Source organism: Macaca fascicularis, chromosome 2, assembly GCF_037993035.2.
Source record: "Macaca fascicularis isolate 582-1 chromosome 2, T2T-MFA8v1.1".
Lineage (NCBI taxonomy): Eukaryota > Metazoa > Chordata > Mammalia > Primates > Cercopithecidae > Macaca > Macaca fascicularis.
In genome coordinates this window covers 82689325-82704463 of record NC_088376.1, presented here as the reverse complement: position 1 = coordinate 82704463, position 15139 = coordinate 82689325, and the positions used below count along the sequence as shown (strand labels likewise).

At 38.9% G+C, this 15139-nt stretch overlaps 1 protein-coding gene across 17 annotated transcripts in view; it reads left to right on the top strand.

Annotated features, from left to right (window-relative positions):
• Positions 1-15139, top strand: part of TNIK (TRAF2 and NCK interacting kinase) — a 409008-nt gene that overhangs the window by 231685 nt on the left and 162184 nt on the right. For 14 of the 17 annotated variants that reach the window (XM_074031398.1, XM_074031397.1, XM_045385097.2 and 11 more), the window contains exon 4: positions 13943-14068. In XM_074031398.1, coding sequence (XP_073887499.1) covers positions 13943-14068 — 126 coding nt within the window. Of the gene's footprint in view, positions 1-2190; positions 2278-13942; positions 14069-15139 lie in introns of all 17 variants that reach the window. The other 3 variants (XM_005546373.4, XM_074031394.1, XM_074031393.1) reach the window with 1 other exon arrangement.

Below are 15139 nucleotides of genomic sequence, written 5' to 3'. Positions count from 1 at the left end.
AAAACTGAAATCAATTCTCAAAGGTCGTCTTTGTTAATTGTATGCTATGACCTACTACAAAGTTACTATAGTTTATTGTTATGAAACTGATAAAGCCACAAGCCTAAAATCCATTTTTAAATTATTGTTTTTATTCTATATCACTTCCTTTTTTATATAAAATAGCCATTGAGAGAACTGGATATAATGCTTATATCCTTCCATTTTTAGAGCTGAAACACTTCCAAATTTGCCAACATTTGCTTCAGAATTCGTGCTTAAACTCAGAGTAGGCCTTGAAGATCTTAAGTTCATGAAATCATTATGGAAATTTCCCCCATTTTGTCACACTCTGGGGTTTACCTCTCAGCTGGATTTTTGCACTCTAGATTGACCTATGGCATCTAGGAGGAGCTAGACCCTCCCAGGTAGTGTTTCTCAAAGTGGACCATCAGCATCAGTGGGCAGTCAGCACCCCTAAGGTACTCATGAGAAATGCAGATTCCTGGGCCTGCCACAGGATTTCTGGGGTAGCTTCAAAATCTGCCTTTTCTATAAACTCTTCGGAGTGTCACACACATCAAAATGAGAGTACCACTTTTCTAGGGTCTTGTATTTACTTCTTTCTGGCCACCAAGTGTGAAGGAGCTATTTTTTTTTTGATAACCCTGTAAATAATCCCCATTTTCATTTGGATAAAAATTCCTAGTGTAAAGTAGTCCCATTACAATGACACCTTGAGGTGCATATAAGATTTAATGAAATTAAGTCTTAATATTGTAAGCTTTTCTCTTTACAATGACTGGTTGTGATTACTCAGGACATTTGAGGTTGTAGTACCAAACCTCCACCTAAACTGAATGAAGCTGAAAAGGGAATTTACCAGCTTGTATGAATTAAAACAACAAAAACCTCAGCAGGATGCAGAGAGTCACCTAACATGATCAGGATTTTGTCTCTCTCCATCTGTGGGCTCTGCTTTCGTCCCAACAGCAGCTGCAGGCTCATGTTTTCACTACCCCATTGCCATTAGTCCCTGCAAAGGTGCCAGTCTGAGTATCAGTGGTCCAGCTTGGACCATGTCCCCATCCCTGAGCCAATTTCTGACTCTCCAGTCCACGCTGGGCTGGATGCCTGGCTCTGCAACCTACCGCAGGGACTGAGAGTTGGAGAGAGTTGATTTCTCAAAGAAAAACCTGAGCGTTATTATAGAAAAGGGTGGAAAAGATGCCGGGTGAGCAAAAACAGGAGAATTCTATGACCATAATATCATACATTCTAGTGAGTGTGTTCAAAAGTGATTTGATCCTTAAGTAAACTGTTTCTCTAGTTACACTTTTTATATTCATATCAAAAAGAATAATAATGGTAGCTAGCACTAAATGAGTGATTACTATGTGCCAGAACTCTTTAAAATACTTTCTATATATTAATTCATTTGATCCTCTCAGCAACTAACCAAGCAGGTTCCATGATTAGCCCCATTTTAGAGATGTGAAAGCGAGGCATTTTAAGTATGTTGCTCAGTGTAACATGGCTGCCAAAGGAAGGAGTGAATATTTCAGCCTGAGCAGTGTAACCCCATCCTTTAAGTCTATCCTCTTAACCACATTGTTTTCAGTCTTCAATTCATGTAGTGTTTAATTTCATGTGATTCTTTTTTCATTGATTTATTCAACAAACATTTACTAAAATCTACTTTATGATAGGCACTGGAAATTTAAAGATGAAAAAAATAGTCTTTTGCCTGTTCACAGTAACACAACCTTGCCCTAAATATTTATAAATAAAGGTTATACACTTTATAACAAGGTTGTAGAATTTGTAAATAATGTTACTTGTAAACTTTGATGGGACTGTGAGGAGACAGTCCTCACTGAGGAAGCCCAGGAGGACAATCAGGTGAGGATGTTCCGGCCAAGAATACAACTGGTGCCAAGGCATGAGGCTGAGACGGCATGTTCTGGAAACTGCACATAGCTTAGTTTCGAGGGTAAAAGTGCCAAGAAGGGGTTGATACAAGATGAATCTAGACACGTTAGGATGGGCCAGGTTATGAAGGAATTGAATACTGTGACAAGGAGTTTACAACGTTTTTAATTTTCAGTTTTCTCAGTAGAACACTTTGATCAAATAGTCTTGGGGAAAAACCCAATATATAAAAGAAATGTAAGGAGACTTGCTTTTCTTTTCTTTTTTTTTTTAACCAAGGGTGGGAGACCGTAAGTCCTGACTCCTTTCCTCAAACTACTACTAGAGCCAATGCAAGAGCCAGAAGTTGAACAGGAGAGTGACACGGTAGGATTGCCTACTAGGAGGATCCATGCTAAGCCCTGCTTCCCTGAATTCCTATTTGTGTCTTACTGAATTTCTGTAGGTGAAGCTTCTGACCAGCCTCCATCTCTTTCTGAAGAGTAAGGAAGTGGTCTTCTCCCAGTAGTAGGCTGCTTTGCCCATCATTAAAGGGTTCAGTGAATGCTTGCTGAAATTGCACAGAAAGAAAAGAAAAATCTTTTCATCTTGGGTTGTTTGGAAGAGTAAGGGGGACACATTGTTCCAAGTACATTTGGTTCTTTCATCCCAAAGGGAGAAGGTTCAGTGGCGTAATTAATAGCATGCACATAATAGTATTGTTAATAATAATAATGACAATAGGCACAGGCCAAAAAGGGGCTAATACTGATTGCTTATTATGTGCCAAGCATTGTTCTTAGTACTTAACATGTATAAATTAATCCTTAAAACAACGTCCATTAGGAGAGTACTGCTGTTATATCTGTTTTACAAAGGAATTGACAGCAGAGAGCCCAAGAAACTTGCCCAAGCCCCACAGATAGTAAATGGCAGGGTTGGAATTCAAGTCGAGCCAGTCGGGGCATATGCACACGCTCTACAGACATCTTATTATAGGATGAGAAATGGGAGAGTATTGCCAGAGCATGGCCTTCAGATTCAGAGAGAGCTGGGCTTATGTTCCACTCATCTCCTTACTGATTGTGACCTTGGGCAAATCTTAACTTTTCTGAGCCACAGTTTTCTTATTGGTTAATGTTGCAAGCTTGTTTTGGGACTTAAATGGGATATAATATCTTGTACCTGACACATAATAGGTCCTCAATACATGATTTTAATGGTTAGTGCCAGTAAGGTACATTGAATCACTGAATAAGACAGGCAATAGGAATGAAAAGATTTCAGTGTGCATTAAAATCCTGTAGTTGTGTATTTTGATGACAGCCTGATCTGTGAACTGCATGCCAACTTGTGTTAGTTAATTGCTGATATGGGTAAATAGTTTGCACTCACCCTATCTTTACCACTTCAGTTACAGAGTTGTTAGCCTTACCCTGAATAGTAGGTAGCTGAAAAAATGGCTTACTAGAGCAGGATCCAGGAAAGAAAGTGAAGCTAGATTCCAGAGGCTGAAGGCTGAAATCACAAGATTTAATTCATTCATTTACTTGAGAATGAATGAATGCACCGTGCTACGGAGTCATCCGGTGAACAAGACAGACATGGGCACTATCTTCTGGAATCTTATATTTCAGTACAAGACATTTAGTGGTTAAACAATAGCAGTCACAATTCTGATTAGCTTCCAAGCAGTCTACAGAGTATGAAGAGAGAATTTAAGAAGAAACTGACCTAGCTGAGTGGCCAATAAATGACTTCTGAGAAAGTGACAGCTGTGTGAGATCTACAGGATGAGTAGACCTTGGTTAGCCAAGTGAAGGGGTAGGGGAGGTGCACCTCCAGACTGGGGAGCTTGACCTTCAGGTGATGTCAGCAAAGCTTGGGGATTCCCATCTGAGGCTCCTTTGCCACAGAGACCCTCTGGACAGTTCTTTGGGACTTTTACTTTGGAGCCATTTATGTAGGTGTCTTTAGCAGACAGAACAGTCTGATCAAGCACATGGTCGAAACTTTTAACAGAGAAAAGATAAACAAATGGCTTTTTTGTCTTCATAATACCCTCCACCTTTTGTGCTATTTTCAGTGCTTCAATTCTGTATGCTATACAGCATGTAGAACTTGGAAAGCTTCTAGGGTTCTAAAAATGAACAACTGAGCTGCCCACTCCATGCACACTTTAGCATCTGTCCTCTTCTTGCATACAGATTAGACCCCTTTTGGTGGCTTATGTGTGCCTGGGTCTCTGCACATGTTCGTGCATGCTGTGTGTGTGGCCTGCGTGTTGGGCTTCTCATATGTGTATGCTCACATGTTAGATACATTGCTTAAGAGCAAAAAAATAGGCCTGGGGGCTACTGTCTATACCTCCAAACTAATAAATGTGAGCAATAGTTTTTAAAAATATTTTTTACATCATAATAGTTTGTATTCACTGTTCCTTTTACTTGTGTACCTCAAAGCATTTGATCAAAATTATAATTAATTCCTTTAGCCCCCTAGTGGGATGGAGATGCCTGTAGATGAGAAAATTGGCACACAGAAACTGGGGTGCTTGGAATCACTGACTGGGCTGTTCAAAGCCTGATTTCCAACCAAGTTCCCAAGCAGTGGAATACAAGGTCTCCTTCTGCAGGTCCATCCTCTCCTTTATGCTGTCAACACTTCCCACCTCATATTTATTCCCCTCTTTTGACTTTACCAGGTCCTCTCTTGTTGAGCTCTGTTTTTCTTCTTTGACTTGACTTCCTCATCAGTATTTTGGATTTCTGTTTAATGACTTGGGCAGTTCAGCTTTTATTTTTATTTATTTATTTTTTGTTATACTTTAAGTTCTGGGGTACATGTGCAGAACGTGCAGGTTTGTTACGTAAGTATACACGTGCCATTGTGGTTCGCTGCACCCATCAACCCGTCATCTACATTAGGTGTTTCTCCTAATGCTCTCTCTCCCCTTGCCCCCCACCCCCTGACAGGCCCCATTGTGTGATATTCTCCTCCCTGTGTCCATTAGTTCTCATTGTTCAACTCCTACTTACGAGTGAGAACATGCAGTGTTTGGTTTTCTGTTCCTGTGTTAGTTTGCTGAGAGTGATGGTTTTCAGCTTCATCCATGTCCCTGCAAAGGACATGAACTCATCTTTTTTATGGCCATGTAGTATTCCATGGTGTATATGTGCCACATTTTCTTAATCCAGTCTATCACTGATGAGCATCTGAGTTGGTTCCAAGTTTTTGCTATTGTGAACAGTGCCACAATAAACATATGTGTGCATGTGTCTTTACAGTAGAATGATTTCTAATCTTTTGGGTATATACCCAGTAATGGGATTGCTGGGTCAAATGGTATTTCTAGTTCTAGATCCTTGAGGAATTGCCACACTGTCTTCCACAATGGTCAAACTAATTTACACTCCCACCAACAGTGTAAAAGCATTCCTGTTTCTCCACATCCTCTCCAGCATCTATCATTTGCTGACTTTTTAATGATTGCCATTCTAACTGGTGTGAGATGGTATCTCATTGTGGTTTTGATGTGCATTTCTCTAATGACCAGTGATGATGAGCATTTATTCATATGTCTGTTGGTTGCATAAATGTCTTCTTTTGAGAAGTGTCTGTTCATATCCTTCACCCACTTTTATTTTTCCTTCATTAAAAGTTCTTTCTCATTTGAAACCTGCTGACTTGAATAAGCTTTCAAGACCAGGGACAGGAACTGTGCATTATCCATCTTTGTACCCCATGCAGAGCGTGCTAAGGTCGAACCTGGCACTGGCACCTAGTAGGTGCTACATTATGTATTATGTATGTGTATTATATGTATATCATTATATATAAAATGATATATATATAGCATTACATATAATATATATAATGTAATAATTATAATAATAATATATAATTTAGTAATGGGTTTGCTGGGTTGAGTAAATCATTCTTCACTGATTATATGAATATATATAACATACATAATATATATTATATTTTATAATTATATATTTTATGTATTATATATTATATATAATATACATGTAGTGTTATACATATAATACACATATAATATATAATGCATATATAGTATATAGAATGTAAAAATATATGTGAAGTATAATGCATATTTATGTAAAAATAAATATAAAAACAATATTAAGATTAGAAAGCCAGGTGAAGGAAAAGCAGATTGAAATTACAGGCCACAGAGAACTTGCTGTTTATTTTTCCCAATAACCAAAGCCAAAAGGGGGGACATTATAAATTACACTGTTTATACTATCAGGAAAAAAAAAAAAAAACCTCATTCCAATTCCTGTGGGCTGTTACCTGAATTGTAAGTCTAGGATCCTTGAAGATGTAAGCCACGCCATTTATGGTAGACTTCAGCCACATGAATGACATTATTGCAAGGTTTACAACTTGTTTACTTCTGGGTTACTTGACTTTGGGTCTTTTTGTTAATTCGTGGTTTTCTTGGGAGTCATGCCTCAGTGCAGGCTTGGGTATGAGAAAGATGTACATCAGCCTTTTGTTATCTATTCCTTTAAGGGACTCCACTTCATTGTAAGAGAAAGCAGGTCTTAGCCTACTGGCAAAGAAAAGCCCTGCACAATGTCAGTCTTGTGGAATATCCTAGTTTTGACACTTCATGGCTCTCAGACCCTGGACATATTGCTTGACCTCCTCTATTCTACATCTATAAATGTGGATAATGCCACTTCTCTCACAAAGTTGGAGTGAGATGTAAATATATTAATCATTATTTATAAAGGGTTTCAGAACAATATGTAGAACACGGTATTCAGTGCATGTTGTTGTTATTATTACCAGGTCTTTTGCAGACAATTTTTATTTTTCTCTTTATGACACCAAAAGCCTCCAGAGTAGACAACATGCTACCCCCTCTCCAGCTACACGACCTTGGCAAACACTTTCTCTGCCAGGAAAATGTTTCTGTCCCAATCACACTACATCACATTTTCTCTTTTTCTCTTCCCAACTGGGTAACTTTCACCTAGCCTTAAGAACTCAGGTCAAATGTAGGTTTCTTGATGTTAATTAGATCAGCTACCAGATACTTCTCATGGTAGTAATTTTGCGTATAACTGTCATTCTTTGATTCATATCTGTGTCTTCCACTAAACTGTAGTAAGCTTCATTGTGGCAGAACTTGAATCTGTTATGCCTATTGTAGTATGTTTATATTATTGGCATTTAGCATTATGACTAGAATATAGTAGGCACTTAGTAAATAATTCTTTTTTGTTCTTTACTTTTTTTTTTTTCAACTGTTATTTTAGATTCAGGAGATACATGTGCAGTTTGACGCTTGGGTATGTTCTGTGATGTTGAGGTTTGTGACAAATGACTCTGTCACCCAGGTACTGACCATAGTACCCAACAGTCAGTTTTAAATCTTGTCCACCTCCCTCCCCACTCTAGTAGTCCCCAGTGTCTATTGTTCTCATCTTTTTTTATTTCCCTTTTTTTCACTTTTATTTATTTATTTATTTATTATTATTATACTTTAAGTTCTAGGGTACATGTGCATAAGGTGCAGGTTTGTTACGTATGTATACTTGTGCCATGTTGGTGTGCTGCACCCATCAATTCGTCATTTACATCAGGTATAACTCCCAGTGCAATCCCTCCCCCCTCCCCCCTCCCCTCTCCCCATGATAGGCCCCGGTGTGTGATGTTCCCCTTCCCGAGTCCAAGTGATCTCATTGTTCAGTTCCCACCTATGAGTGAGAACATGTGGTGTTTGGTTTTCTGTTCTTGTGATAGTTTGCTAAGAATGATGGTTTCCAGCTGCATCCATGTCCCTACAAAGGACACAAACTCATCCTTTTCTATGGCTGCATAGTATTCCATAGTGTATATGTGCCACATTTTCTTAATCCAGTCTGTCACTGATGGACATTTGGGTTGATTCCAAGTCTTTGCTATTGTGAATAGTGCCGCAATAAACATACGTGTGCATGTGTCTTTATAGCAGCATGATTTAGAATCCTTTGGGTATATACCCAGTAATGGGATGGCTGGGTCATATGGTACTTCTAGTTCTAGATCCTTGAGGAATTGCCATACTGTTTTCCATAATGGTTGGCCATCAGAGAAATGCAAATCAAAACCACAATGAGATACCATCTCACACCAGTTAGAATGGCGATCATTAAAAAGTCAGGAAACAAATAGCCTGTAGCTCAACCATGTTACTGAAAAGGACATGATTCCATTCATTTTTATGGCTGCATAGTATTGCCTGGTGTATGCATACCATATTTTCTTTACCCCGTCCGCCATTGATGGGCACGAAGGTTGATTCCATGTCTCTGCTATTGTGAATAGTGCTGCAGTGAACATGTGAGTGCAAATATTTTTTGGCAGAACGATTTGTTTTCTTTTGGATATATACCTAGTAATGGGTTTGCTGGGTTGAGTAAATCATTCTTGAATGAATTACTTTAACTTAGAGTTAACATATACAGCAAATTCAGGTGCTGCCTGCGGAATGTCCTGGTAAAATCCTGTCAATGCTACAATGAAGAGATAGGGACTTAGACAACTTGTTGGACCACTCTGGGTCTGTTTCCTTAAATCTATTAGATGTAATAGATTTATTACATCTATTACATTTATTATCTATTACAATCTGATTTATTACCATCTGTTAGATGTACCAGATTTAAGGAAACAGACCCAAAGGTGCATAACTTGACCCTGAGATAATTTTAGGTGATTTACATGCTTAATTCTCATTTCATTTTAAATATATTTTAACGTATAATAAACTGTGATTTAAAAAGCAGACCTCAAACTGTATGTTATACACCAACTTTGAACACACTGGAAAAATGCCAGCTTCTTAATTTGTGCTGCTAGGTTACCCTATTCATGTACAGAGTGGCATTGATTGTGAAGATCCTACTAAAACTTCCAGGCATGCTCTTCACTATTTCAACTATTTATCTTAGAAAATGAAGATTTTTCTCCATCCTATAGAACTGAAAGAAAAATGAAAATTAATAAGATATTGGAGCTGATGTGTAGCTTTACATTTCTTTCTAATTTTGTATTCACACTTCTTTGTTGTCATTGACTAATTGTATAAGTAGATATTACATAGTTAAATAAATGTTTACTGATTTTAAAAATTTAGTTTTTGTCAGCTATATATTTGCATCCTGAAAAAAACTTATATTGCAGGGAGGGATTTCACTATTTCAGATTATTTTAGAAGCTTTTTTAAAACCACATTCTAGATCATAGTGACGATCCCTTCGAATTCTCGTAGCCTGTGGTCCCCTAATGATAAATTGTCTCCTACTTTTTGCCACATTCAGTCAATGCTGAAGGTGAGAATGACAGATAACACAAACACCTGCTTAATGGCAACAGCTGCTGTGAAAGCCGTGCAGATGAGCGGGAGCAGAGATGGTTCTAGCTAGTGTTCACCCATCTATGGGATGGTGGCATTTATGAATCTGTACACCTTATACTTCTCTCTAGACTTCATCCTGACCAGTCTCTTGGACTTGCTGTAGGAATTGCATAGTTTTATTCCTGTGCCACAGATTGAGAGTTAAATGTTAGGCAGACTTTATTACAGAGCATATAACTAATAATACATTTTTTATTCCATTTTTAAATCCTAGCATATCATAGGTACTTAAAGTGTATTCTGCAGTGTAATCAATCTGCAACTTAAAATCCGTTCTTTATTCCTCGAAATCAATCATAAGCAAATATTATTGTATGCTAACAAGCTCCTTTAATTGGAAGACCAAAGTCAGGGTTCTCTTCCACCCTGGCTTAAGATGCTCTTAAACTCTTCTGATTAACAGCTTTGGTTTTGGTCACCATGGATAATTGCCCTTCGTTTGACTAGTGGTTTTCTGTATCAAATTACGAATACTGGCTTTGGAGTCAGACAAATCTGGTCTTGAATCTGAGCTTTAACGTTTAAAATATGAGTGAACTTGGGAAAGTTACTTAACTTCTCTGAGACTCATTTTACTCATTTGTAAAATAGGATCCAGCTTCATAGCTGTTCTGAGTGCTCAGTAAGATAGTTCATACAAAGCTGCTGGTAGACAGTAAACATGACATGAGGGTTTGGCTTTGGCTATATTTTATGACCACATGGTGACATCATGTTGCCATCAGAGGTGGTCAGTGGCTTAAAAGCATTAACTGGAATTATCTATTTCCTTGGGTTTGAAAACTGCCTATCTTCCCATGGTTTCTCATCTTCTGGAAGGCCGATCCCGGTTTCTCACATGGGGGCTGAAGGGTTCTCTGGCAAGCTGTAGGAGAGGGCCAGTCTCAAGGCACAAGTGCTTTTCGGGCCTCTGCTGCATCCCATTTGCTAATGTCCTCTTGACCAAAGCAAGTCATGTGGCCAAGCCCAGGTTCAAGGAGAAGAGAAATGGACTCCACCTCTTGATGCAGGTAGGACACATATCATGGCCATTTTCTTTTTCAGTCTACCACAAACACTAAGCAATAAGTAGATCCTGTGATCTTGAGAAATAATATTATCTTATTTATATTAATACTAAAGCTACATTTAACTAAGCACTTAATCATTTCTAAGCCCTGAGAAGTGGCTTACATAGGTATTCTTATTCATATTTATAGCTGAAAATGACTGACATTTGGCGAGTTTAAATGCCATGGCTGAGGTTAACATAATGAATATGACTGGATTTGGAAGTCTTTCTGCTTTAAGTAATGCTTCTTCCTACAGTACCGGACTTGGCTTATTGAAGTTACTCTTTTAAATGTGTGATAATTTGGTACCACAGCTTTATTTTTCATTATTGCCCAGTGGTCATTAGTTTATCAGAGGGCTTGATCTTTGTGCTTAATACTTAAGATTTCGAAATAGTACATTTACAAAATAGAGGATATTCCTCCCTTATAACTTTTTAGTTTAATTCTAGCCTCCCTTGCTCTCTTTGTGTTTTTGGAAAGCATTGTAACTCATCTCCCTTGATGGGTCATATTGTGAGAGGCCGAAGTCTTTGCGGCATGGTAAAATGAGTTCTTGTCACTAGTAAGGCTCTTCCTTCCTATTTCACTGAATAACTTACTGCCATCTGTGCCCTAGACTAAAAATCTGGATAAACAGTAGCCCTGTAAGGCCTGCTAAATTGCATGCTCACTTAAAAGGTTGCATAAGATCAAGGATTTATATCTTAGAACTACCTAACCATGACTTACAGTGGTTCCATAAGTGTGTTTGGAAACAGTGCAATTTAAACCTAAAATTCAAGTGATTTACATTTTGGCCTTCCTGCCCTTTTAGTTATTTATTTTTTGGTTACGTAGATTAGTAATAACATTTACTTCGTAATACACTTGATAACACACATCCTTTATCTAATTACCACAAAATGCTGAGACTTAAATATCTTTATCTCATTATAAATGAGAAAACTTAAGAGTCCAAAAAGGTAGGTGACTTTCTTGGGGTCCTGCAGCCAGAAAGGAATGGTACCCAAACTCAACATGCACCCCATCTGCCCACCCTCATCTTTCTTATCCCAGACTCAGTGCATATGCTGTCCTTGTTGTCATATTGCCTCAGTTTACCTTTGAAAAATGATGGAGAATGACTGACTTTATTCTGACCTCCAGTACTATTTATTTTGGATTTAATTATAGTTCTTCTGCTGTTATTTAACTGTTTTATAAGCTCTTATTTTCTTAATGACATGGTGAGCTTTTTATAGGCAGTCCCCCGCTCCCCTGTCTTTCCCACATTACCCACTATCCTGCTAAGAACCCAGGAGGCAAGCGGTAAATACTTGTAGAAGCAGGCTGATTTCTCACTAAGAATGACTGATGCTAAGATTGACAGGCTGCAGTTGGAAAGTGATCCGTGTCTTTTATTACCTCACGTAGTTGCCTTTTTAATGGAAGCAGCTGTCGATGCTGTGCTGCCCACAGAAACCCTCAGGTCGTTTTTCTCCCTTTTTCTATTTAGGCTTCCCCAGAGGACATCTGCTCACATCCTACATTCATCCACAATTATTTGGCCCCATACAGCAAGTTTAAAATAGCTACTGTGCACCGTAGTAAGACATTGGAGGTGCGCTGTAGGGGCCCCTCAACAAGTTGAAGGCCGGTGAAGGTCATTCTCTCCATGACCTGCAGTGAAGGCGTGGGGGGTTTCTGATAGCTGCTGAGAAGAATAGGTGGTTAGCAGTGTGCCTTCCCCTGTCTCGCCCCTTGACTCCCTTCCCCGCTATTCTGGCCACATGCTTCTCCTTAGCTCAGCATCCCAAGGATATATATATTCTATTTTGAGATTACCTATTCTTCAGCTTAGTTAAGCCATGTGATATGTAACATGCTTTACTTCTCCTAGGTTTGCAAATCCCGTTCGTTTTTTCCTAAAGCTTATTTTAGTAAGTAAGCATGGTCAGCAAATGTCAGCACTTCACTACTCTCCTCACTCTATTCTTACCTCTTCCTTCTGACATCAACTAATGCTGCTCTAGGCATTGGGCTCTTTGCGGTTATTTGTTCTTTTAGTTGCATTTATTCACAGGCACTTTGCTTGGTGCTAGGGATGTTGTAGAGAACAGGCAGGATTCCTGAGTTTATGGTTCTTACATACTGATAAGGAGAAGAGACCTTAATCAAATGATAAATGTGGGTGGCAATTCTGATAGGTGCTACAAAGGAAAAGATACATGATGATTCATGGGGCTAGAATCAAATTGGGCAGATCAGGGAACTTTGCTGGGGAAGGAACTTTCGAACTGAGATCTGAAGATCTGGAGAGGACAGCTTACAATATATGGAGAAGAGGGTCGAATAATGGGGCAATCATGGGACATACCCCCATACCAATGTCAACAAATGCAGCAGGTATGTGAAGGAGTGTAGGGGCTGTGACCAGATGCAGTGGGGAGATTTGACATTGCCTGAGAGAATTCAGGAAGAGATCCCTGGTGAATGTCGATCAAACTCAATCAGGAACGGTGAGTAGAGATTATGTGAAGAAGAGGCTGGGGAAAGAAGACAGCACATGAGAGACTGCAGGAAGTCCCAGTAATGCAGAGACACTGGAAGGAGGCAGTGCAGCGAGTGGAGGAGGGTACAGACAGGGGACACCATGGGTAGTTTTTCAGGTCATGGCAATGTCACATCTTACACTCAGGGACAGTCATAGCTTACTGCTGCATCTAAAAAAATTATCCTGAGGTAGAAACTTTCTCCCCCAACCTCAACAATAAAACACTCTTCTGCAGTCCAACCAATGTGTAAACATCAAGAAAATAAAATTATGGGAGGTCACACCGTCTCCACCAGCACTGCCAGGACCTCTGAAAAGGGTCCGGGTTGGCGGATTCCAAATCAAAATTCACAATGAATGAAACCTGAATATTAAGAAACTAACTCTGTAACAGAGTTGTCTCTTTTTACATCCTCAGCACCACCACCTTTCCCCCTTTCTTTCTAAGCTGAGTTTCCTGAAGGTGAGCTGGGTACTCCTGCTTTGAGAACTTCCTTAGATCTAGAGAACTTACCTTTGCTCCCTTTCCCATCTGACTTTCATTATCTTCAGTCAGGTACTTCAATGAAAGGAGCCTTCAAAGAAAATGAACCTAACAAAATTTAAATCTGAAAGCCCATGGTTTTAATATCTTCTACTTTCCTCAATCTTTCTTATACCAGATAGGATCAGTAATGGCTACTTGATGTATGTAGTTCCCAGAGGCCCACAGTGAATTTTATCTCAGTAGTCTTTCTACCTTGATCTCTTCTAGGTGAAGAGATGAGGGATTGTTTGGGGTGTTTTTGTTTGGTTTTCCAAGAGATCGTGCTATGCCTGTTTGTTGTAGAAACAGAAGACTCTCTTAGACAGCCAATGTGTTATGTTTTAGAATTGTTCTTTGCCCTTATATGTAATAATTATGCTTATTTGTCACCAAGGAAGAAAAACCTTAAGAAATAATTTAGAGATGGTGTTGAAGAAGAGAATCCTACTGACAACAATAGATTTTCATGACAGGATTTTTATATTGTTCTCATACAGGATGAAGAGGAAGAAATCAAACAAGAAATTAACATGTTGAAGAAATATTCTCATCACCGGAATATTGCTACATACTATGGTGCTTTTATCAAAAAGAACCCACCAGGCATGGATGACCAACTTTGGGTATGTAGTGCTATCCAAATTTGCTTTATTTACATGAAGAACAAACAGGGCCAAATGGTTCATTTTTATATCCTCATGACTAAATTTGATTAACTCCTTCTTTAACCCTTAGCCCCCATGATGTCCGTAACATACTGTTTTCAGGGTTTTCTCCCATTTCCTTGAATACCTATCTTTTCAGTATCTCTAAATATTCCTTCTATCCTTTAATATGGACCAAAGCCAATTGTTGAGTTCTCTGTTTTTGTTTCTGTTTTTGTTTTTTTCACTAATTGACAAACTTTTATTGCGTTTTTATTTTAGGCACCATGTTATTTACAGTTTATGAATTATATCATTTATTTTGCTTCTTTGAGTTAGGTATTATTATTTCCCTAATTTCTTGAATGATGAAACTAAGGTTTACAGAAAAAACGAGTAAACTGTTCCAACGTCTACATAGCTAGCAGGGATGGAGCTAGGATCTAACCAAGCTCTATGTGATTCTCTGTCTATCACTGAGGTGTGGGTGACTCTGAAACATAAACTTTAACTCCGTAGGTAAAATACCTACTATAGTGTCTGGTACCAAGTAGGGACTCTGCAAAGGTTGTTTTCCTTTCATGTTTCCCCTAGTCCACTTAGCTATGTGCCGCAGTCCTTTATCTTTGACAGTCTAAGAGGCAGCTCTGATTGGCTGTCCCACCAACGAGTTTACTGTGTTTGATGCCAAACCCTATCGCTGCTCTGCCAAGCCCAGACTGTCTTTTTCTCACCTTCCTGGTTTCTGTCCTTGGAACTTTTATTCACTTAGTCCTTCAGCAAGATTATAATGCTGTATTGGTTTGGCCTTCCCTTGCCAATTTTATTATCACCTCCCTAGTATAGGCCCATTCAGTGGAAGCCTGGACTTTACAGTGGCCTCCTATGTGTTGATCTACTTTTCTTTCACTCTTTCTTCTTCCCTCTACCTTCCATCCTTCCGTCTCTCCTTCCCCTCTTCCTCTCTCTCAATTTCTGTTCATCCCACATGTCGTTGTTATATTAATGCTTCTAAAAATACCTTTTTAACCCCTTACCGTCTTGCTCATT